Here is a 26,422-nt window from a genome sequence, read left to right as displayed (position 1 = left end):
GAAAGAGATGAAGGGGTTTGCAATCCCATAGGAAGAACAACAATATCAACTAACCAGGCTCCCCAGAGCTCCCCAGGGACTAAACCACTAACTAGTGTTCACTTGGAGGGACCCATGGATGTAGAAGAGTATTGCTTTATCTGACGTCAATGAGAGGGTGGAGGCCCCTGGTCCTGTGGAGGCTGGATGTCCCAACACAGGGAAATGCTAGAGTGGTGAGGTGGAAGTGGGTGGGGGATGGGGGTGCACCCTCATAGAGACAGGAGGCCTGGGATGGGGGTTTCTGCAGAGGGGAAATCAGGAAGGGGTACATTTGAAAAATAAATAAATAAATAAATAAATAAATAAATAACCAAAAATATATATTGGGGCAAAGGTCAGTACTTACAAAAAGGATTGTTTAGGTATATTCAAATATATAAATTACTCAAGGAAACCATAAAAATCTTTTAAAACCTAATTTTTCATGTAGAATTATGTTTAAAAATGTTCTCACTTTTAATGGGCAATTTTCTCTTTGGTAAGTGATAATTTGAAGATAAGTTTCAGAATGTTCAACAATAAATGAATTAATATGAAAATATTTCTTGTGAAAAATTCCTTATTGGGAAGAATGTATAATTCTCACAGAGTAAATTTAATACTTTTAAGGTTAAAAAATGCCTGAAATAAATGTCCCCAAGAATGGTAGATATCAAGACAAGCAATTTGTAACCAAATGGTAGCTGATGTTGTATTTCCCATAGGAAGAGCATTTTTGGCTCCCAAATTTTGCTCTTAGAATGCATGCAGTTCATTGACTCTTTTAGATGTTTGCTATATTAACAGCTGAAGTTCATGGTGTACCTTTATTATAGTAAAATGAAACTGACTGTGGAAAAATACCTTATATTGGTATGTTGTGAAATAAATTATGATATAAATGGAGTTCGTGGCTTTGTTCATTTCTCAAGATTGCTATTAACTCCAAAATTATACAGTTTTCATTTGTGGTTCTGAGTTTAGAAAAGATATGAATAACGTTGAACAAGTACTCTACCAGTGACTCAATACCCAGTCCTTCAAGCATGCAATTTCTCACTTACTTTTAAAGCTTTGTCAATCAAAATTTAGTTTGCATTGACAGGTATTCTGCAATACTGTTAGATTTAGCTTATGTGTCATTATAACATGAAATACATGGTTTCTTCTTGGTAAAAGGGGAGGGGGATAGCTAAAAGTGCACAGAGTTTAGAATAACACAAACCTAAACTTATGAACAGGATTTTGTGGGAACTGTACTGAGGAACAGTTTGAAGCAATGGATAGAAACCCAGGGAGTGAAAGGAGGTGATAAATATTTGCATTAGGTCCCAGTGGTTAAGCAAAACATCAGGAAAAAAAGTTAGTATTCTCCAAGCACTTCATACAAGCATTCTGCCATTAAACTACATCCCCATAAAGCCTTTATGCATTGCTTTGGGCAGCCTATTATGTAATACAGAGCTTCTTCTCATATTAAACACAGTAATTTAAACATATTTAAAAATACTGTATTTTCAGATAGTCGTGTCTAAAAGAAAACATTATAAGCATATATTTCTGTTCTGGGTCCTGAAACAAAAATCTAGAAGGGTGAAAATAAATGGTGCAGCATGAGGTTGACTGTAGGCAGTTAGTACTCCAGCAGATAAAATTTCATAACCAGAGTTCAAACAAGCTGAGCCACACACATCTATGTGAACCACAGAGGGGGAAAAGGTTCTTTTCTAATACTTAATTCTAAATTTAACTTTCAGGTTGTCTTGAGAATGAAAGGATGTCTGTAATTTGTTGGTTCCAAGTTTGACATGAAGTTATTTCTAAGATAGAAGCTACTTTGTGTTCTCCAGAAGCTTTATCTTACCTGTCCAAGAATAATAATGCCCAGTCACTTTTGTGTCTATTACAATTTTGACTTTATGTTATCTTTTTTGTAGGCATTATTTGGTCGAATTGATGGCATCTATTAAGTTACTTTATGCAATTTATGTATGACATACAAAATGGTATGGAAGCAGGATTGTTGTAAATAGTAAGCTTGTAGCCTAGGAAAATCATGACAATCCAGTTCTCTCTCCATTTCACTGCAAACTTATTTTTAAATCAAAAATAATGAAAGAGAAATTGTTTTAAAGGTCTGACAATATAAAAATGTAGATATCTTCATAAAAATCAAATACTGCTAAATTCATTTCTAGGTTAATTCAGGAAGCTAGAATCAGGGTTTGTCAAATGATCCAAAGCAGTAAAGGAGGATTAATTCTAGACAGAATTACTGTGTTTATAACTTTCCCAGACCTGTTCCAAAAACAAAGTGCTCATTTCTGTGCACATGATAAAGATATATATTTTCAACATTAATTTTCCATTTTTCCTGGAATGAAATATGTTTTAGCCGAAAGTATTTATATTTCTCAGCAATGCTTGCCACTTCAGAATATTCATGAGGCAAAACATTGGACAATGCAGAATAAACAGAAATACAATATAGCAGAACCTAGAAAACATCTTTAAAAGTCAATTTGAGGTGGGGAAATGATTCAGTGTGTAAGGTGTTGGTCATAGAGTTGTAGCTATCTGAGTTTACATTGTCAGAATTAGTACAAACTTAGATGTGCTAGTGTGTTAATGTCCAGCATTCTACAAGGAGAATGGAGATAGTTAAAGGAGAATTACAGGAAATTCAAAGGTCAGCTAGTCTGATTATGGAGTGACAAATAATCAAGTTTGCCTTAAAATACTGGATGCAAACCAAAATGTAAGGTTGTTTTTTGACTTTAAGCGTATGTCAGCACATAACTGTCATAGCATGTTTCCCGACTAAAACATGAGAATATCCATGTAGAGAGTTTAAACAAAACAATCAGCATACAGTTTGTCCCTTCCCCTCACATTTTTCTGTATTCTTTAGAGTATGAATTTGATGGGAGCTCCATTCTGCAACAGGGTAAAGGATAAATGTGCAGAATATAAGAATGATTAAAGGATAAATTGGTAGTTCGCAGTCACCAACATACACTGATTGAACATAGGTGTTTTCAGAGGGTGCAAATATGCTTTCCTCAAAAAAAAAATCACTGTATGAACAGCTGTAAATATTGTTCTAAGCAAATTGTAATGGAGCAAATAACACTGCTAAGAAAAAAAAATATATTAGCAGAGATTTGATGATAGTACTTCAATACTCATCAATTACATGCATTTTTAATGCGCATTTAAAGAAAATAAGTTAATGATCTGACAAGGTAAAGAAACAGAGGGTGAATAAAGTCAGAAAAATTGTCTCCAAAATGTTGCTAATATTATAGATATATAATGTTGCCATTATCTATGATGAAGAAAGTCAATATATGTATGTAACTGTCATGGGGAAAGATGCACAATTGCCATAAGAAATAGATTCAGGATGAATTGGTCCATAGTTACCTCTAGAAATATGTCAATTTTATAGCTATCCACTTTCTTATTAGGAGAAAGTATTAAACTAGCCTTTATGTGACATCTTGCATATGGGACATATAAACCATGTGATCTGTAACGATTTCTAAGTAACTGAAAATATGGAGATATAAGGCAGATGATCTTGTGTAAAATGGCAACCTGGAAAAAGGCTTTCTGTATGCAGATCAGTAGGTTCCATATCCTTACCAGCGAAGCACCCCACAGAAATGAAAAGGTGCACTCGAAGGTTCAGTGGAAAATGTTCAAAAGAGAAAGAGAAGGCATGATTTTATTAAAGCTTTTTTAAAAATTCTGTTTGCATCCCTCTTGCCTTTATTTTTCCATTTTACAATTTTAAATATAAACTTCAGTCTAATGTGACCTTTGATGCAGAAAATTGTAGAGAAACATTCAATATTGCAAACTTTACTAAATAAATACAATAAGCATCTAGATAAAGAAATTAAACATCATATAGTACCCAGAAAGTGCTCAGGCTTGTATTTAATGAAGGTTTGTCAAACAAAAAATTCGATAAAACAAAAAGAAAAGAAACCACAGGACCTTTCATCTATCTCTAACTTCCAACGTACTCGTCTTTAGTTTTAAAAACAAAAAGGTGTTCCTTCAAGTCTGACTTATGTAGCACAGAGTTAAATAATGTTTCTTGCTTTAAGTTACACTGTTACCTCTCCATAAATATTTATTCACCAACATTTCATTAATTTTATACCACATCATAAATGATAGATTTACATTTTAAATCACACTTATTATTTTCTTATCCGTTTCAAAAGAATTTATACCACAAAAATCAGCATTATTTAAATCAGTGACCTTGATTTTATGTTCTACTAAGATAATACATAAAGCTCAAAAGCTTTATTTCAATTACTTATATGCATAGGGGATCCACCCTGAAATGACGGACTAAATGAAGTTTTCAAGGAGAAATAGAGTTTATAACAGCACTATCTAACCTTAGATCAGAAGAACCTTGTTGTAACACAATAATGCCATCTTATGGCTGTCTAGCAATTTGAAGTCTAGAAACTGCTTCACGTTTTTTTATTATCTTGTTTAAACTGTGGCTTACTTTGAAGTTGTAAGGAATAAATTCCTTAATATATGACAGGTTTATCACTGTCTTTGGGAATCTCAAACATGGTATCATAAAAAGACAATAACATAGAGTGTCACTTTGTAGGGCCTTTTTAAAAATATTTTTCATTCTTGAGAATTCTACATACCTACAGACACACACACACACACTGAAATATGGTCATATTTATACCCATTTTAACCCAAAATTTTCCTGTATCCCCCAAACATGCCCTTTCTTTATACATCCCTTTGAAAACTCATTAAGTGCTGCCAAAATGCTCATGGATATGAAGCCATCCACTCACATGCCAGGTTGAAGGGTTTGCCGAAAGAATACGGGATGCTGATCCTCTAACACTGGAAGGTATTTAAGTTATTTGTGATTGCCACATTTTCTATAGATCCTTTGACCTATCTAGGCACAGGTTCTTGGCTGTAATGATGTCATGAATGGGTCAATATCATGGACTGAGATTCAATTCTGGTGAAAATATAGTTTGTTAAACACATAATATTCATGCTACTACTACACATATAATTGTACTTTACCATTTTTATAATTACTGTTAAGTCACAGAGTTCACAGGTTGGTAAGATTACTGATTACCTTTTTTTTTCAGGTAGTGAGATTTTTGTTACAGTAGATTAAAACAAACATAAATACACACAAAGGGGCACAATTCAAAGAAGACATCGAAGAGTGTTCAGCCCTAAATTGGAAATCTGCATCACACACTATCCCCACAGCTCAGGGATCATCACAGAAGATGGAAAAGAAAGATCATAAGACTCAGAAATGGTGGTTTAAAGAATATTTTTTTCTGAACATTACTTGCAAGGTCTGTACATGTCCAAATGAGACAAAATTCTATCATAGAAGGTAATGAATGGTAGACACAAAATCCTACCCTAAATAAAGAACCTCTGGCAATTAATAGCTTCTAGAAGAGTCTATTTACTTTAGGAATTTGACCTTGGTAGGTTGACCATATTCCATGACAGGTCCCACCCCTAAAGTATTTGGACAGCATAAAAAGTGTTTCGCTTTGTGGTGTTTTCTAAGAAAAAACAAATGATTGGGTAATGAAATGGGGGTGAACTTGAAGAAGATGAAGGAAGAGGTGAATATGAACAAAATATACTGTATGGTAGCTTCAAAACACTGATAGAATAATACTTCAAAAAGAGTTAAACAGAATTATCAACAGTTATCAACAGAACAATCTAGAATGGCAGGGAAACACTTAAAAATGTTCAACATCCTTGGTCATCAGGGAAATGAAAATCAAAATGAACCTGAGATTCCACCTTATGCAAATCAGAATGGTTAAGATCAAGAACTCAAGAGAAAGCACATGCTGGCAAGGATGTGAAACAAGGAAAATAGTTCTCCGTTGCTGGTGGGATTGTAAACTTGTAAAACCACTCTCGAAATCCATCTGGTAGTAGCTCAGAAAATTGGAAATAGCTCTTCCTGGAAACCCAGGTATACTGTGCCTGGGCATATACCCAAAAGATGCCCTACCATATCACAAGGACATGTGCTTTATGATGTTTATAGTAGTCTTATTCGTAAGAGCTAGAAGCTGGAAACAGTCTAAATGTCCCTCAACTGAAGAATGGATAAAGAAAATGTAGTGCATCTACACAGAGGTATACTATCCAGCTATTAAAAACAAAGACATCATGAATTTTGCAGACAAATGGATGTAACTTGAAAATATCATCCTGAGTGAGATAACCCGGAAGCAGAAGGAAATGCATGGCATGTACCAACTTATAAATGAATATTAGCCTTAAAATACAGGATACACACACTACACTACACTACACAAACTCAAAGAATTTAAACAAACGTAAGCCCCTTCACTTAGAAGGGGAAATAAAATAGTAGTAGAAAACAGATAGAGGGAGGGAACAGTGTGGGAGAGGCTAGGGGAAGGGGAAAACAGGGACAGGATCAGGTATCGGTGAAGATAGTAAAGAGGCCTAAAGGACAAGAAAATGAATGGAAATATGCAGCTGCGAGGGTTGGGATATGGGGGAAACCTTTAGAGTGTCCCAGAGACCTGGGTTGGGGACTCCCAGGATTCTATGTAGGTGACTTTAGCTGAAATATCCAACAGTGTGGATATAGACCCTGAAAAGTCCACCTCTAGAAGTCAGAGAGGACCACCAATAGAGAAATGGGGACACCAACATACCTACAAAAATTTCAACCCAAAACTCTCCTGTCTAAAAGAAATACAGGGACAAGATTGGAGAGGATGGAGGAATATCTGACTAGTGACCTGTCCAACAAGCAATACATCCCACGGGCAGGCACCAATCCCTGACACTATTACTGAGGCTATGTTTTGCTTGAAGTCAGGAAGCTAGTCTTGCTCTTCTCTGAGAGGTCTACCAGAAGCTGATTGACACAGATGCAAATACTCACAGCCATGAATTGATCTGAGGACAGTGAGCCCTATGTAAGAGCTAGGGGAAGAATTGAAGGAGCTGAAGGTAATGACAACCCCATAGGAAGACCAACAGTGTCAACTAACCTGGGTCCCTGGCAGCTCGTAGAGAATAAGCCACCAACGTGCATACACAGGCTGGTCTGAAGCCCTTCAGCACACATGTAGCAGAAGACTGCCTTGTCTGGCAGAGAATGCACCTAATTTTGTAGAGACTTGTTTCCTCCAGGTGGTAGGATAACATGGTGGGCACCCTTTCAGAGGTGAAGGGGAGGGGAAAAGGGAAGAACTCTGTGAGGGGGAACTAGGAAGGGACAACATGTGGGATGTAAATAAAAAATAATTAATTAGTAAATAGGAAGAAATTAATCAGGATAAATGTACTAGATTTGAGTCATTCCTGAGTCTGAATAAGAAGGCTCTACTCCAATTTTTAGGGATATGATACTTTCCCATAAGAAAAGAATATAATTATTTATTCTTTTCTCACTGTCTGGGTATCAATTTCATCTACACATCTGTAATGATCTTCAGAGACTGAGTCCAATTCATCTCTCTAAAATAACTGGAAAACTAGAGTTATGAAAATTAATTATGGGCTAACCTGGTAAGGATGCTTGCTGCCAATGTAGAAGACCTGAATTTACTTCTTGGAATCCACATAATGACAGGAAAAATGCAACTCTCCCTATAATCTTGCGAAATGCACTTGTGTCCTATGAATGGTAGTACCATCTACTGACGTGAAATAATCAAATATACATAAGCATAGTAAATTAGCAGGAATTAAACTAGTCAGAGCCACAGGACAATTTTTGTCATTACACTAGCCCTTTTTAAGCAAGACACTGCAAATTTGCTCTATTGATGCTTCCCTACAACAACACAATAATTTGGGTAATCATTTTATCCTGTTTTATATATAAGGAGCATAAAAGTTAGTGATGTTGTTCAAGAATATATAGTCAGTCTAGAGAAAAGCCAGGATTCCAAAGGAAGGTGAACTCTAGAGTTCCTGGAAACAATTATAAAAGTTTTATCTTAGATTAGACTAAAGACATAGAAGATAATAGAACTACTAATGGTTGGAGAAATAGAGTGAATTTAGGTGACAAGAAAAACAGATGTATAATTATCTTTTGAACAAAGAAGAATAATCTTACTGTGTTTAGAGACATAGTTACTCCACAGAAACCTACATTATCACATATTTGTATGCAATTTCACCAACTTTCTCCATGGACTAGCATTAGTTTTTCCATTTTTATTATTTCCTCTGAGGTTGAAGGTGAATTGAAAAGAAAAAGAAACAGTTTTACTCTTTTAAAGGTAAATATAATGACTATATATCATCAGAAGTTATATGATTATAATGAAGAGTCAGCCTCAGAAAGGATCCTGCTTGTTTGCCATGACCGTATGTGCCTAAAGAAACACAATAATTACTGAGCATTGATGAAAACTCAGAAGTTCTTAGCAAAGTACAGAAGTTCTTAGCAAAGTCCAGAATGATGCAAGAAAAGAAGAAAACACAGAAGCCAGTAAAATACACATATTCTGGAAAAAGTGATGACTCTGACCTCATTTGCAGACTCTTGTTGTAGTAACTCACAATTGACCCATAAGGAATATGAATATATCCTAAAGTAACAATGTAAGACTGTATTTTATTGTATGTATATCAGAGTACTGATTTTCTCTCCTTTACATCAACAATTAAATTAGACATTTGATCATATATTAAGATAAATGTATTGCTTTGACTGAGGAGAGATATTTTCTTTTTTTAATGTTTTTTAAAGATTTATTTATTTATTCTATATAAGTACACTGTAGCTGTCTTCAGACATATCAGAAAAGGGCATCAGATCTCATTACACATGGTTGTGAGCCACCATGTGGTTGCTGGGATTTGAACTCTGGACCTCTGGAAGAGCAGTCAGTGCTGTTAACCACTCAACCATCTCTCCAGCCTGAGGAGAGATACTTTCACCTTTGCAAAATATAAATTAACTAAATGGTAAATTGTAAGAGAAGATCATCTAAGAATAGATATCCTATAGAGTGACAGCCAAATTTGGAAACACTAGTAAATATAAAGTAATATATGGATATAATATTATATTAAGTGATAAACTAATATTCAAACTTCAGGATATCATGATCCACTTATAATCTTGGATTAAGAGTCATAAAACATTTAAAGTGAATCCTATGTAATATGATGAGTAACACAGAAAGGAACCAAAACACTTTAGAAACTGCAGAGCAGTTTCATATTACTAACTCATAATATATGAAGGCCGGAGTACCCATAGCATATGACAAATGGCATGGTTGACCAGGCCTATGTGAATAGGGTTCATGTAAAGGCCTTTTATGGCACATTAAGGAGTCCGTGCTTTATTCAGAGGGAGATAAGATTACAGAACTAAAGTTATTATACTTTACAATAATAATACTAAATGAATGATGATTGGAAATATAGTAAAGACAATCATGGATGACAACTGAAATTAATGTCTGAAACATATATTTTAGAGTATAATGTAGTAAAATAAAACCCAAAGCCCAAGGTTAGCTATAAATAGAGACATGAGTGATACAAAATAATTCAAATACTTCTGAAGCAAAAGAAGAGGCCTATCTTTAAACTACAGAACTTAAAATTGGTTTATATGCTCAGTGCAAGAAGACTTGAGGCCCGAGGGAGTGGGGAGGTTGGAGGGGTGGGGTAGGAGTGGGGATAGTCTCTTGGAGATGGGGGGTATGAAATGAGGAACAGTCAGAAGATGGATCAGGATATAGAATATTTCATCCCAAACAAAAGAATATACCTTCCTCTCAGCACCCCATGGTACCTTCTCCAGAATTGACCATCTAATTGTCAAAAAACAGGCCTCAACAGATACAAGAAGATTGACATAATCCTATGCATCCTGTCAGTACACCAGGAACTAAGGCTGGTCTGCAATAACAACAAAAATGACAGAAACCCCATATATACATGGAAGCTGAACAATGCTTTACTCAATGATAACTTGGTCAAGGAACAAATAAAGACAGAAATTAAAGACTTTTAGACCCATTTCTCCAGCTGCACAGGAAGTGTTGTTGGGCACCAATGGGAGGAGAAGCCTTTGGTCCTGCCAAGGCTGGATCCCCCAGTGTAGGGGATATCAGGGGGGAGGCGGGAAGGGGGATGGTTCTTCTTATAGAAGAAGGTGTGAGAGATGGGATAGGGGACTTATGACCAGGAAACTGGGAAACACAGTGACATTTGAAATGTAAATAAAAAAATATCCTCTCTAACCCCCCAAAAAGACTGGACTGTGAAAAAGATTAAAGAATAAAAAAGAAAACTTGTATTCAAACTTTGTGAAAGAATAAATAATCCACTTTCTTGTGATGTGAGGTTACTGCTTCTGAATACCTTCAAAATTAATTCATAAGTTAAAAACTTAAGATAAGCACTAAAGCTGATTTCACATCAACTAAATATGTTTGCCACATTAAAAAATAGGGAAATACAGGGAATGAGACTATAAAATGTGTAAATATCAACTTACAATTTTAAATAATAAATGAAAATAAAGGGCTTTTATGTTAACATATACTTCTCTAAGAACCAAACTTATAAAAATACATAGGCAGCAGAAAGAATTAGAGATATATATTTTGTACTTTATATCAGCTTAATTATGAACAAAACAGCATTAACATGTGCAATTTTAGAGGATGATATATAAACATAATGTTTATTTCAGTAAAGAATAATTTTAGTATCTCATTCCATTAGTAATAATCCCCTTGTATTTTACAGTAATATTTTACAGTAATATTTTCTCCATGGAAACTGCTCAAAAATATTTTAGAGTTTCCCAAAAAGTGCTATAACATTTCAGTAAAATTAAAATGCTACCTACCCTTGTCGTTCCTTGTACATTCTGTTAAGTTTTTCCCAGTGGAAATCCATCTGTGACACTGCTTCCTGTAATTTCACCCTTTCCATGGGGGTGGCACTTTGTAAGGCTGCTGTCTTCTTCTTGTGAATAACATCAATCCGACCTGAGATTTGTTGCAAATTTTCTTTTATATTCTGAAATAAAATATATATATATATGTCATAAAATAAACTGGCTTTCTCTAGAGGGTAAAAAGGAGAAATAGTCCTAGAAGAAATTGTTTTATAATTCTAAATTATCAACCTTATACATATTAGACTTTCATTCCAATAGGTCAACTGTACTTGCAGAGGATCTAATGCTGATGTCTGGCTTCTACTGTGTTCTATATGCATATGGTTCACATAAACTCACTCAAGCATACAATACGCATATAAATTAATAACAATGCAAAATAAAAAATAATTCAGTTATCCTAGACAATAGACAAACATTTGGCCATGGGACTACCCTTAAGGAAGACAGATTCACCTTAAGCTTTGCTAAAGAAATAGCAATTTCAGACCCACGATAAGGTTCTGTTGAGCCTGACTATTTTCTAAGTCCTTTCTTTCTCCTTTTCTTATATTCTGACGTTTTCTTTCAGTTGCTGGCTTAAGGCCAAGTATACTTTCTCTAGTACTTCAGTCAATTTCACTCTTTCTCTAAAGTTTCTGAGAAGTTTGTAGAAGGAATAATGTGTCATTTGGTCATGTGTAAAGTTGAATGTAGGACAGTCATAATTCAAGAGACAGAAGTAGGAAAGACTTTATAGGCCATATGTCACATTTATAAAATATGACATAAGCAATCAGAAGTATATGATTTTATAAAATGTAAAGACCTGTGGGAAAACAGACTAGTATAGAGAGGTTAGAGATATCTAATAATGGGCTTTGAATCTCAAACTAAAAATTTTGCATTTAACAGTAGCTAATAGTGAAGTCTGTTTTTAAAAATTATTAATTATGGAAACTAATCTGTACAACCCAGTGAGACTATAGATCATGCCAATTATAAGCAAATCTTTGAAATAGACTTCTAAATTAAAAAGAAGGCAATTTTACTTATTGTCCTGTATATCTGCTCAAGACAGGTAGAATATAGTAATTATAGGTGATACAAATTAATTTCAAGTTTAAAAGGTTTTCTTAATAATTATATGTTATTTTCTTAAACTCCATGTGTATCTTATGATGAGAAACTTAATTTATTTTTTTTGACACCTCTACTGAACTCCAAGGAAAAAGGACATATCTGCCACATTAGGTACTGACATATGAGGGAAAGGAGGGCGTGATAACACCGAACTAGCCTGTGAATTTACTCATCTTTAAAAATTCACACTAAAACTCCCTTCTACCAGTTTTACTTAACAGAAATGGTAATCACAGAAATATGTGGTGTTTTAATTGCATAAGAGATGGTTACATGGCTAAAGGGGGATTTTAAGAGAATGCAAGAAACCTTGCATAAGGATAGAGCTCTTTAATAACATGGGTGGAGTAAAGAGAGCCATTTGTTCAAAGATTAAATTAAAAAATGGAATGTTGCAGATTGATTTATTTAGCATGAGGGGTATGTTTATCTATACAAGGTTTATATATTATACAACACAGTTGACACTACAACAAAAGTTATAAAAAGTTTCAAGAAAATAGATTGGATTTGCTATTAGTACCTTAAAATCACTGGACCTGGTGTGTATCCATCAGTCTTCGTTTACATTTGTCAGTTTCAATAGAACAGTCATGTTTTATAGCTCTGAGTCTCTGTTGTGTTTAGAGATGTTGCAATAACCTGACTAGGTCATATGCCAGGAGTTTATACCAAGATAACTTCACTGATGCTTTTGACAATTTGCCTGATCAGGGGAACTTATAATTCAGTAGCAGATAATCAGATGCAAAGTCAGACTCTAAAGGTCATGGATTTCTTTTTCACTTGGCTACTAATCCATTTCCAAGAATAAAATAGGGTTTCTACTATGTTTAAAGCAAGACAATTATTATGTATTCACATTAAAAGAAAGCTGAAGGGGCTTGCAACCCCATAAGAACAACAATGCCAACCAACCACAGCTCCCAGGGACTAAACCACCATCCAAAGAGTACACATGGACATACCCATGGCTCCAGCTGCATATATAGCAGAGTGTGGCCTCGTTGGGCACCTATGGGAGGAGAATCGCTTGGTCTTGCCAAGGCTGGACCCCCAGTGTAGGTGAATGTCAGAATGGGGAGGCGGGAAGGGGAGGGTGGTTGGGTGGGAGAACACCCTCGTAGAAGAATGGGAAGGGAGTATGGGATAGGTTGTGAGGATAACATGTGAAATGTATTTTTAAAAATCCAATAAAAATAACAGTAATATATGCTCATTGTGGTACAATTAAAAGTAATAAAAAGAAGAAAATGTTAAATATCCCCCCCACAAGAAAAAGCTGGCATTTGCGTATATTGTAGTGGCCCAAATGCTTAAAGTAAAAACCTATGAGGACCTATAAAGGCCAGTGCACTCAATGTCAAGAGACTGGAGGCTCCAGGGAGAGCGCAGGTCGGGTGGATTAGGGGGGTGGTGACATCTTCACAGAGATATGGGGCAACTATGAGATGTGGAACAATCAGAGTATGGACCTGGAGGGGGATGAAGTCTGGACTGTAGAAATGATTAAATAAAAATAAATTAAAAATAAAACAAGTAGAAAGCATTAAACATTAAGTTGAGAGAATGTGTAAATGTACACGGTACATACACACATATACAATGTAGGTTATACTATTACTTGGTGTTAGTAGACTGATAGTTACTACCTAGCTGTCAGATGATTTATAATTTTTCCATGTGCTTGTATGTGTGATCGTTAGCAAAATTATTAAAAAACTTTCATTGTAATAAAAAAAGAAAAATGCTAATATAAAAATAAAAGAATAGGATCTTACTCACCCACCATACAAGGTTTAATGTGATGTGTAAGCTTGTGTGTGTGTACCTGTGTGTATGAGTATTTGTATGTGTATGTGTGTGTGTGTGCGCGCGCGCGCGCACGCGTGCGCGCACATGCATGGGAGTGTGCACTTGTATGTTCCTTTTCACAAGGGAGCATATGTCTAAGCAAGAATAACTACGCATGATGTATACATTTTCTGGGGATTTGAGCTTAAGATGTTTCTTGATATTTAACTTTCAGTTCTCTGTAAAATAGTTGAATTGTTCAGAATAAGTTGTTAACAGTTCTACTATTCAAACGCAGAAGAAGTTTCTATCTTATATGAGAAAAGCAGAAATTGGGTCAGGGAATGTCATACTCCCTGCATATCAAGGTAATCACTCCTTGGCACATTTCCCAAGAAGAGTGTAAAGTGACTGGAATCCAAAACATCTCTTCAAAGACTCTATGTGTACTATCATGCCCTAGGCACTGCATACAGTAGAAGCACCAAAGAAAAAGATAATATTCTCTTAGTGTTTACACTAAAATATACAACCTCTTATAGTTTTGACTGTTTTAGTTTGTCTAGAAATAAGTGATCTTTACAGTTTTTGACCCCACAGAAATGAAACTATAGTTCCTAGTTGCTATGGTGATAGAAAAATCCCTAGAAAAATTTCCATTTTGCTTCCTGAATAGTTTCTTACAGTATCTGAAAGTATAATGTCAAAATGATAAAGTACCCAGGTTTTGTCAACTCCCTTTGTAATTTTGACATGTATTTAAAATTGACTCCCTCATTCCCAGATTATTATTGATGTGTGATATTTGAGCCACTCTACTTGCAAGTAAAATTTTTAAAAATGAAAATAAAAAAGAAGCTTTAATTTATATCAGTATCTTCTAGATACTGTTCCTAGATTAAACTTGTCACATCCTTAATAATTAACATTCTGAAATGTTATATATGATTTCAAATCTTTTACAGAGTATTTTAGCAGTTAAACAATACTTCAATTAATATACTATAAAGAGAGAAATGTGTGTTTCATAAAGGAAGATGAAATCCAGGTCCCAATGTAAAATTTTTAAGTTTATGTGCCACTCTGCTATTATTCTTATATCTAGTTGAAAATCATGTTTAACAGATCCATTAATGACACAGATATGAGTATAGGACTTGATTTTGAAGTATGATATTTTGAAACCTGAGTCTTTTCCAAATATCCATTTCAAAGGAAATCTGTGCACAGGAAACACAGGTAACATAAGCCTGAAGTATAGTGCTTATTCAAGCTGGTCAAATATGAACCCTTACAGGCTAAATAGAGAAATAAATAAAAGATTGCAAATAGTATGGCTAGGAACTTAAGCAAGGGATTTGCCAACTAACCATATTGAGATAAATGTCTCTAATAACTCTTAATTTAACTATTTAATATTTTCTTTCACAATAGGTAGATCTCTCCAGTTTATAATGACATTTAATGTAGACCGATATGAATTCTTTTGCTTCAAGCATCTTTACTATACTGTCTGATTCTTCCAAACAGGATGGCAAATTTATTTATATGAACGTCAGAGTATACTGTAGAAACATAGCCAGCCAAGAGCAGGAAATAATGGTATCTGACATATTTAACTTACTCTTAATTGCTTCTGATTGAAAAAAAAAGGAATTACTTGATTTAAAAAAAAATGTTTTGTTTTTCTTACTGACACCACAGCTTCCTCCCTGGAATATCATGAAACATACTACTATATCTTATATTTTAAATATTGCAATTCCTGTTTCCCCTTGCCTAAAATCATGAAAATAAATTTCCATCTCCCTGATCCAAAATGTAAAATGTCACTCAACAAACATTGAAACTTTAGAATCAATTAATAATTCATAGGCATCCTCATGCCTTTACTTTCTACCAGGAAATAGACTATAAAGGTTGTTGAGGTATGTATTATCATACTAAGATTTAGTTTATTTAATTTTAACTTATGTGCACTGCTGTGAGGATGTCAGATCACCTGGAACTAGAGTTACAGACAGTTGTGAGCTGCTTATATGGATGCTGGAAATTAAACCCAGCTCTTCTGGAAGAAGAGACTCTGTTACTGACTACTGAGCCATTTTTCCAGTCCCTCATATTAAGATTTAAAAAAAACACAACTGGGGGTTGGGGATTTAGCTCAGTGGTAGAGCGCTTGCCTAGGAAGCACAAGGCCTTGGGTTCGGTCCCCAGCTCCGAAAAAAAAAAAAAAAAAAAAAAAAGAACCAAAAGAAAAAAAAACACAACTGTATATAAAATGTAAATCAAATTGCTAAAGATTACTTTTAATAATAAACAATTTGCTTCTAAAATCTCATTTGTCTTCCTCAAAAAGTTATATGATAAAAGCAATGTAAAATTCCATATATATAAAAATAATTAAAAATGTGATCCAATATGAAATTGTTGTTTCATTATTTGTTATGCTAAGTGACTTATGTTTTTTTTAAATATCCTGGTCTAAACAGAACTAGGAATGCAGCTGAGTAGTAAAATGCTTGCATACAATAGCCAAAGTAATGGGTTCAAAACTCAGTACTAAAATAATATATTGAATTTGATGTTTAAAAGAATGTTAAAATTGCTTTCAAATGTTCTCTTAGTTTGCATTTATTGGAATGCTTCATACCAACTAATTGGGTAAAATATTTGTATTTTAATTTTTTCATGAAATTAAAAAATCTTTATTTTTATTTCATAATATGGATCTTTTGGCCTTATTTATATTTGAACAAGTTGTATGTGTAATACCTCTAAAAGCCAGAAAATACGGGCAGTTCCTTTAAACTGAATTTCCAGGTAGTTGTTAAGTACCATGTGAGAGCTGGGAATATAACCCCAGTCCTCTGGAAGAACAGTCAGTGATCTGTGGCAAAGTTATATCTCACGATGTTTCATGGAAATTTTTAAGCACCATAAAAATATGTATAGGTTTGTGATGTTTCATTTCCAGCCATTTCATCTCTTAACCTCACCTATGAGAAAAATCTTTAGTTGTATTATTTAATTATCACTTTGACACATGTTATAGTGAGTTAGTAAATTATGAATGGGAATAGATACATTATCAAGCACTAACATATATTCCTAGATAATAGAAATCAACAGAAGATATATGCTTCAGGCAGAACAAGTAACTACTTATTGCTACTTAACCACACTTGAGACAGTTTGATTACAAATAATCGAGAGATTTCAGTCCCTGAATTGGTAGATGAAATAATTCTTTAACAAGATATTCCTTTATTATCTAGTAAATCAGGATTCTAAGTTCACGATTTCAAAAATGTGTTTCCAGTTCCTAAAATAAAGTTGAAAAAATGAATTCAATTCTATCATGGATAACATAGGTGTGTAGGAATTCTTAATCTTGCTAAAGAAATAGGGGTTGGAAGCTAAAGAGTCTGTTATCCATAAGATTGTTAAGCCTGCTGGGTCAACCAGGATTTGTTAGAGGGGCAGCACATGTTGTGTGTGTGTGTGTGTGTGTGTGTGTGTGTGTGTGTGTGTGTGTCTGTGTGTATTTATCTCTCAATCTCTCTGTCTCTGTCTTTCTCTGTCTCTGTCTCTGCATCTCTGTCTCTCTCTCTTTCTCTATTTCTCCCTCTCTCCTTCCCTCTCTCCCTCCCTCTCTCTGTCTCTCTCTGTCTCTCTCTCCATCTCTCTCTGTCTCTCTCTGTCTCTGTCTCTCTCTCTTATCTCTCTCTCTCTCTCTCTCTCTCTCTCTCTCTCTCTTTCTCTCTCTGTCAAATTTGGGTAAATAGGGAAGGGGAATGGATCTGTGAAGAGTTGGGAACGAAAGGTGAATGCAAACAACACATACTATAGGAAATTCTCAAATAATTCATGCAAAAAAGGAACAAAGCAAAAAGTATATAAAAACAAGAAAATTGTATCTTTTATTGTTAAACATTATACTTGCTCCTACTTTCAGTCATAGGAATATTTTACTAATTATGAGGGCTTTTAAAGGACAAAATAGATAACAGAGAATGTTATATATCATTAAGTAACATAATATAGAAATTTAACTAAAAGGACTTATGGTTCTCCAAAGGTATTTATTTGCTGTTTATCTTTTTCTCTCTTTTTTTAAAATTTACATTTTAAATGTTATCCCCATTCCCAGTTTCCAGTTCATAAACCCCCTATCCTATCCTGTCCCCCTACTTCTATGAGGGTTCTCTCTCACACAACCACACACCCCTTCCTTCCTCCCCGCCCTTACATTCCACTTCACTGTGGGGTCTAGCCTTGGCAGGACCAAGGGCTTCTCCTGCCATTGTTGCCCAACAAGCCCATCCTCTGTTACATATGCAGTTGGAGACATAGTTCTGTGCATGTGTTCTCTTTGGGTAGTGGTTTAGTCCCTGGGAGCTCTGGTTCGTTGGTATTTTTGTTCTTATGGGATTCCAAACTCCTTCAGCTACTTCAATACTTTCTCTAACTCCTCCATTGGGGACTACGTTCTCACTTCAACAGTGGGCTGCAGGCATTCAACTCTGTATTTGTTATGCTTTGGCAGAGCTTCTTAAGAGACAGCTATATCAGGCTCTTGTCATCATGCAATTCTTGGCATCAGCAATATTGTCTGGGTTTGGTGGCTGTATGTATATGGGCTGATTTCCCAGGTGGGGCAGGCAGTGAATGTCAATTCCTTCAATTTATGCTCCAAAATTTGTCTCTATACTTCCTCCTATGAATATTACTGTACCCCTTTTAAGAAGGACTGAAACATCCACACTTTGGTCATCCATTTCTTGAGCCTCATATGATCTGTGGATTTCATCTTGGTAAATCTGAGCTTTTGAGCTAATATCCACTTATTAGTAAGTGCATAACATGTGTGTTTTCTTGTGATTGGGATAACTCACTCAGGATGGTATTTTCTAGTTCCAACCATTTGCCAATGAATTTCACGAACATTGTTTTTAATACCTGACTAGTAATCCATTGTGTACATACACCACATTTTTTTGTATCAGTTCTTCTAATGAGGGGCATCTAGCTTCATTCTAGCTTCTGGCTATTATGATAAGGCTGGTATGAGCATAGTGGTGCATGTATCCTTGTTATATGTTGGAGGATCTTTTGGCTATATGTCCAGGAGTGGTATAACTGGGTCCTCAGGTAAGACTATGTCTTGTTTTCTGAGGAACCTCCAGACTGATTTCCAGAGAGGTTGTGCCAGTCTGCAATCCCACCAACAATGGAGGAGTGTTCTTCTTTCTCCGCATCCTTGCCAGCATTTGCTGTCACCTGAGTTTTTGATCTTAGCCATTCTGACTTGTGTGAGGTGAAATCTCAGGGTTGTTTTGATTTGCATTTCCCTAATGACTAAGGATGTTGAACATTTCTTTAGGTACTTTTCACCCATTCCATAATCCTCAGCTGAAAATTCTTTGTTTAGTTCTGTAACCCATTTTAATAGTAGTTTTCTGGTGGAACTTTTGGGGTCACTTAAGTATATTATCATATCATCTCCAAATAGTGATATTTTGACTTCTTCCTTTCCAATATATATCCCATTGATCTCCTTTTGTTGCTGTCTGATTGCTCTGGCTAGGATTTTGAGTACTATATTGAATAAGCAGGGAGAGAGTGGGTAGCCTTATCTAGCCCCTGATTTTAGTGGAATTGCTTTGAGTTTCTCTCCATTTAGTTTGATGTTGGCTACTGGTTTGCTGTATATTGCTTTTACTTTATTTATCGGCCTTGAATTTCTGATTTTTTGAAGAATTTTAGCATGAAAGGGTGTTGAATTTTGTCAAATGCTTTCTCAACATCTAATGAGATGATCATCATTTTTTTTGAGTTTGTTTACATAGTGGATTATGTTGATGGATTTCCATATATTGAACCATCCCTACATCCCTGGGATGAAGCCTACTTGATCATGATAAATGATCATTTTGATGTGTTCATGCATTTGGTTTGCAAGAGTCTTACTGATTGATTTTCCATTGATATTCATTAGGGAAAGTGGTCTGAAGTTCTCTTTCATTGTTGGGTCTTTGCATTGTTTTAAGGAACGGGGTAGTGTTCCTTCTGCTTTTATTTTGTGGAATAATTTAGACAGTATTGGTATGAGGTCTTCTATGAAGCTCTGATAGAATTCTCCACTAAAACTATCTGGTCCTGGGATTTTTTGGTTGAGAGACTTTTAATGATTACTTCTATTTCTTTAGGTGTTATGGGACTGTTTAAATGGTTTATCTGATCCTGATTTAACTTTTAAATCTGGTATCTGTCTATAAAATTGTCCATTTCATCAAGATTTTGAAGTTTTGTTAAGTATAGGCTTTTGTAGTATGATCTGATGATTTTTTTGAATTTCCTCTGATTCTGTTGTTATGTCTCCCATTTCAATTCTGATTTTGTTACTTTGGGTACACTCTGTGCCCTCTGGTTCATCTGGCTAAGGGTTTATCTATCTTGTTGATTTTCTCAATGAACCAGCTCCTGATTTTTTTTTAATACTTTGTATAGTTCTTTTTCTTTCTACTTAGTGGATTTCAGCCCTGAGTTTATTTTCTGCATTCTATTCCTCTTGTGTGTATTTGCTTCTTTTTGTTCTAGAGCTTTTAGGTGTGCCCTCAAGCTGCTAGCTTATGCTCTCTCCAGTTTCTTTTTGGAGGCAGTTAGAACTATGAGTGTTTCTTTTAGCACTGCTTTCATTGTGTCCCATAAGTTTGTATATGTTGTGCCTTCATTTACATTAAATTATAAAAGGCTCTAATTTCTTTATTTCTTCCTTGTCCAAGTTATCATATAGTAGATTATGTGGGCTTTCTGTTGTTTTTGTTGTTATTGAAATCCAGCCTTAGTCCGTTATGATCTGATAGGATGCACGGGATTATTTTAATCTACCTTATTTGTTGAGGCTTGTTTTGTGACTAATTATATGTTCAGTTTTGAAGAAGATACCATGAGGTTCTGAGAAGAAAGTATAATCTTTTGTTTTAGATTGAAATGTTCTATAGATGTCTGTTAAATTCATTTGGTTCATAACCTCTGCTATTTTCACTGTGTCTCTGTTTAGTTTCTGTTTCCATGATCAGTCCATAGCAAAGAGTGGTGTGTTGAAATCTCCCATCATTATTGGGTGAGGTGCAACGTGTGTTTTAAGTTTTAGCAAGGTTTCTTTTATGAGTGTAGGTTGCCTTGCATTTGGGACATAGATAATTAGGATTGAGAGTTCATCTTGGTGGATCGCTCCTGTGATGAATAAGAAGTGTCCTTCCTTTTTTTTTTTTGATAGCTTTTGGTTGAAAGTCTATTTTATTCGATATTAGAGCTACTCCAGCTTGTTTCTTGGGACCATTTGCTTGGAAAACTCTTTCTAGCATTTTACTCTGAGGCACTGTCTGTCTTTGTCTCTGAGGTGTCTATGCAGCAAAATGCTGGGTCCTCTTTACATATCGATTCTGTTAGTCTATGTCTTTTTATTGTGACTTTGAGTCCATTGCTGTTAAGAGATATTAATGAATAGTGATTGTTGTTTTCTCTTATTTTTGTTGTTAGAGGTGGAATTATGTTTGTGTGGTTCTCTTCTTTTGGGTTAGTTGAAGAAGATTATTTTTTTACTTTTCTAGTGTGTAGTTTCCCTCCTTTTGCTGGAGGTTTCCATCTATTATCCTTTTCAGGGCTGGATTTGTGGAAAGATATTATGTAAATTTAGTTTTGTCATGGAATATCTTGGTTTCTCCATCTATGTTAATTGAGACTTTTGTTGAACATAGCATCCTGGGCTGCCATTTGTGTTCTCTTAGGGTCTGTATGATATCTGCCCAGAATCTTCTGACTTTTGCAGTCTCTGGTGAGAAATCTGGTGGAATTCTGATAGGTCTGCCTTCATATGTTACTTGAACTTTTTCCCTTACAATTTTTTTCATCTTTACTAACTTGGGTATTTCTTATTTACATTTCGATTGTTATTCCCTTTCCTGATTTCCTGGCCAACATCCCCAACACCTCCCCCCCCTTCTGTATGGGTGTTCCCCTCCCCATCCTCCCTCCATTACTGCCCTCCTGCCAAAAATCACGTTCACTGGGGGTTCAGTCATGGCAGGACCAAGGGCTTCCCCTTCCACTGGTGCTCTTACTAGGCTATTCATTGCTACCTATGAGGTTGGAGCCCAGGGTCAGTCCCATGTATAGTCTTTGGGTAGTAGCTTAGTCCCTGGAAGCTCTGGTTGATTGGCATTGTTGTTCATATGGGGTCTCAAGTCCCTTAAGTCTTTCCTAAGATTCCGTCAATGGGGGTCCCGTTCTCAGTTCAGTGGTTTAATGATGGCATTCGCCTATGTATTTTCTGTATTCTGGGTATGTCTCTCAGGAGAGATCTACATCCGATTCCTTTCGGCCTGCACTTCTTTGCTTCATCCATTTGAACTAGTTCGGTGGCTGTATATGTATGGGCCACATGTGGGGCAGGCTCTGAATGCGTGTTCCTTCTGCCTCTGTTCTAAATTTTGCCTCCCTATTCCCTCCCAAGGGTATTCTTGTTCTCCTTTGAAAGGAGGAGTGAAGCATTCACATTTTGGTTATCCTTCTTGAGTTTCATGTTTTCTGTGCATCTAGGGTAATTCGAGCATTTGGGCTAATAGCCACTTATCAATGAGTGCATATCATGTGTGTTTTTCTGTGATTGAGATACCTCACTCAGGATGATATTTTCCAGTTCCATCCATTTGCCTATGGATTTCATAAAGTCATTGATTTTGATAGATGAGTAATATTCCATTGTGTAGAAGTACCACATTTTCTGTATCCATTCCTCTGTTGAAGGGCATCTGGGTTCTTTCCAGCTTCTGGCTATTATAAATAAGGCTGCTATGAACATAGTGGAGCACGTGTCTTTGTTATATGTTGGAGCATCTTTTGGGTATAAGCCCAAGAGAGGTATAGCTGGATCCTCAGGTAGTTCAATGTCCAATTTTCTGAGAAACATCCAGACTGATTTCCAGAGTGGTTGTACCAGTTTGCAATCCCACCAAAAATGAAGGAGTGTTCCTCTTTCTCCACATCCTAGCCAGCATTTTCTGTCGCCTGAGTTTTTGATCTTAGCCATTCTCACTGGTGTGAGGTGAAATCTCAGGGTTGTTTTAATTTGTATTTCCCTTATGACTAAAGATGTTGAACATTTCGTTAGGTGTTTCTCAGCCATTTGGCATTCTTCAGCTGTGAATTCTTTGTTTAACTCTGATCCCCATTTTTTAATAGGGTTATTTGTCTCCCACAGTCTAACTTCTTGACTTCTTTGTATATTTTTGATATAAGTCCTGTATCAATTGTAGGATTGGTGAAGATCATTTCCCAATCTGTTGTTTACTGTTTTGTCCTAACAAACGTGTCCTTTGCCTTACAGAAGCTTTGCAGTTTTATGAGATCCCATTTGTCCATTCTTGATCTTAGAGCATAGGCATTGGTGTTTTGTTCAGGAAAATTTCTCCAGTGTCCATGTGTTCGAGATGCTTCCCTACCTTTTCTTCTATTAGTTTGAGTGTATCTGGTTTGATGTGGAGGTCCTTGATCCACTTGGACTTAACCGTTGTACAGTGTGATAAGCATGGATCGATCTGCATTCTTCTACATGTTGACCTCCAGTTGAACCAGCACCATTTGCTGAAAATGCTATCTTTTTTCCATTGGATGGTTTTGGCTCCTTTGTCAAAAATCAAGTGACCATAGGTGTGTGGGTTCATTTCTGGGTCTTCAATTCTATTCCATTGGTCTATCTGTCTGTCTCTGTACCAATACCATGCAGTTTTTATCACTATTGCTCTGTAATACTGCTTGAGTTCAGCGATAGTGATTCCCCCTGAAGTCCTTTTATTGTTGAGGATAGTTTTAGCTATCCTGGGCTTTTTGTTATTCCAGATGCATTTGCAAATTGTTCTGTCTAACTTTCTGAAGATTTGGATTGGTATTTTGATGGGGATTGCATTGAATTTATAGATTGCTTTTGGTAAAATGGCCATTTTTACTATATTAATCCTGCCAATCCATGAGCATGGGAGATCTTTCTGAGATATTTTTCAAATTCTTTTGTCAGAGGCTTGAGGTTCTTATATACAGATCTTTCACTTGCTTGGTTAAAGTCACACTGAGGTATTTTATATTATTTGGGACTCTTATGAAAGTTGTTGTTTCCTTAATTTCTTTCTCGGCTTATTTCTTTTTTATGTAGAGGAAGGCTACTGATTTAATTGAGTTAATTTTATACCCAGCTACTTTGCTGAAGGTGTGTATCAGGTTCAGTAGTTCTCTGGTGGAACTTTTGGAATCACTTAAATATACTATCATATCATCTGCAAATAGTGATATTTTAACTTCTTCTATCCAATCTGTATCCCTTTGATCTCCTTTTGTTGTCTGATTGCTCTGGCTAGAACTTCAAGAATATTGAATAAGTAGGGAGAGAGTGCTCAGTCTTGTCTAGTCCCTGATTTTAGTGGGATTGCTTCATGTTTTTGTCCATTTAGTTTAATGTTAGCTACTGGTTTGCTGTACATGGCTTTTACTATGTTTAGGTATGTGCCTTAAATTCCTATTCTTTCCAGGACTTTTATCATGAAGGGGTGTTTTCCCTTACTATTTTTAATATTCGCTCTTTTTTGTGCATTTGGTGTTTTGACTATTATGTGATGGGAGGAATTTCATTTCTGGTCAAATTTACTTGGAGTTCTGTAGGATTCTTGTTTATGGGCATCTCTTTCTTTAGGTTAGGGAAGTTTTCTTCTATAATTTTGTTGAATATATTTACTGGCCCTTTAATTTTTGAAACTTTGCTTTCTTCTATACCTATTATCCTTAGGTTTGATCTTCTCATTGTGTCCTGTATTTCCTGGATGTTTTGGGTTAGGACCTTTGTGTGTTCTACATTATCTTTGACAGTTGTGTCAATGTTTTCTATGGTATTTTCAACCCCTGAGTATCTCTTTTCTATCTCTTGTGTTCTTTTTTTTTTGATGCTTGAGTCTATGAATCGTGATCTCTTTCCTATGCTTTCTAGCTCCACAGTTGTTTTCCTTTGTGATTTCTTTATTATTTCTATTTCCATTTTTAGATCCTGAATGGTTTTGTTTAATTCCTTCACCTATTTGGTTGTTTTTTTCCTGTAATTCTTTAAGGGATTTTGTGTTTCCTCTTTAAAGACTTCTATTTCTTTACCTGTGTTTTCCTGTATTTCTTTAAGGGAGTTATTTATGTCCTTCTTAAAGTCTTCTATCATCATCATGATTTGATTTTCAATCCAAATCTTGCTTTTCCTGTATGTTTGGATATCCAGTATTTGCTTTGATTGGAGAACTGTGATATGATGATGCCAAGCAATCTTGGTTTCAGTTGCTTAGGTTCCTGTAGTTGTCTCTCATCATCTGATTCTCTCTGGTGTTAGCTGGTCTTGCTCTCTCTGACAGTGGTTTGACCCTCCTTTATGCCTGTTTGTCAGCAGTCCTAGAGACAGGCTTTCTCATAATGGTCTGTGTACTGAGATCTGTGTCACAGGATCAGCTCTGGACGTAGGCAGAAACTGTAAGGATCCTGTTGTAGATTGCTCCTGTGTTCCTTTGTCCTGTCTGATCCAGGCCAGTCCCTCAGAGCAGAAATGGTGGTTTTACCTCTGCTCTCAGGTGTGTCAGCATTCCTGCAGATTGGCTTTCAGCTCTTGGCACAGGAAGAGAGCAGAAGGATCCGCTCCCTGACTCTTCCTAGGTTCCTGTGTCCTGAGGGTTCTAGGCAGGTTCCTCTTCGGCCAGCAATCTGAGCAGAAATGGTGATCTCCCCTGAGTTTTCAGGGTTGTCCGCACTTCTGAGAGTCCAGTTCACTCCCCCATGAGATTTGGGTATAGAGAGCTTTGGGACAGGGTCAGCTCTGGGCACAGGCAGAAACCAGAAGCAGTATTTATTTGTTAAATGTTTATGTATATTCCCTTGTACCACAAAGTCCATGCCTGGATGTACGGATTCCCATCCAAGAGAAGTGCTAGCTAGCTACTACTCTCAAGAGCAGTGTTGAAGAAGACAAACAAGATACAATTTCTATACTTGTTAGTATACAATATGGATGTTGGTCATCATAGGGAACAGGTCAATATTAATAAATATATGGATCACTTGTAATGTGTCATCAGTGCTGAAAATCATATCTTAGTGATGCCAAATCATTATTTCTGCCTTGGTGAATGTAACCCTAGATTTGTACAGATTTACATATGAAGTATACTTAAATTTATATGCATTTTTATACTCATAAAACATGCATTTCAGTTTTATTTGGGGGGTAAGTTATGATGATAGCTTTACATTGTTTAAAGTATCAAAGTTGTCTTAATATACTTTGTTACTTTGTTAACATAAAACTTTTTCTTACTAAGAAATATTTATCTTTGAGAGCCATTACTAGCTGTTAGAATTTGCCAGTCATTGTACTAGGAAAGTTGATGGACAAATAGGGGTTGGTTATATCCTAAG

At 35.7% G+C, this 26,422-nt stretch overlaps 1 protein-coding gene across 8 annotated transcripts in view; it reads right to left on the bottom strand.

The window, feature by feature from the left end:
• Window positions 1-26,422, bottom strand: part of Dmd (dystrophin) — a 2,349,574-nt gene that overhangs the window by 1,221,289 nt on the left and 1,101,863 nt on the right. For all 8 annotated transcript variants that reach the window (XM_087599109.1, NM_001370876.1, XM_087599108.1 and 5 more), the window contains 1 exon segment: window positions 10,952-11,124. In XM_087599109.1, the coding sequence (XP_087455235.1) occupies window positions 10,952-11,124 (173 nt within the window).

This window comes from Rattus norvegicus, chromosome X, assembly GCF_021556685.1.
Source record: "Rattus norvegicus strain SHRSP/BbbUtx chromosome X, alternate assembly SHRSP_T2T, whole genome shotgun sequence".
Taxonomy (NCBI): domain Eukaryota; kingdom Metazoa; phylum Chordata; class Mammalia; order Rodentia; family Muridae; genus Rattus; species Rattus norvegicus.
This window is presented reverse-complemented; position numbering and strand designations above follow the sequence as displayed.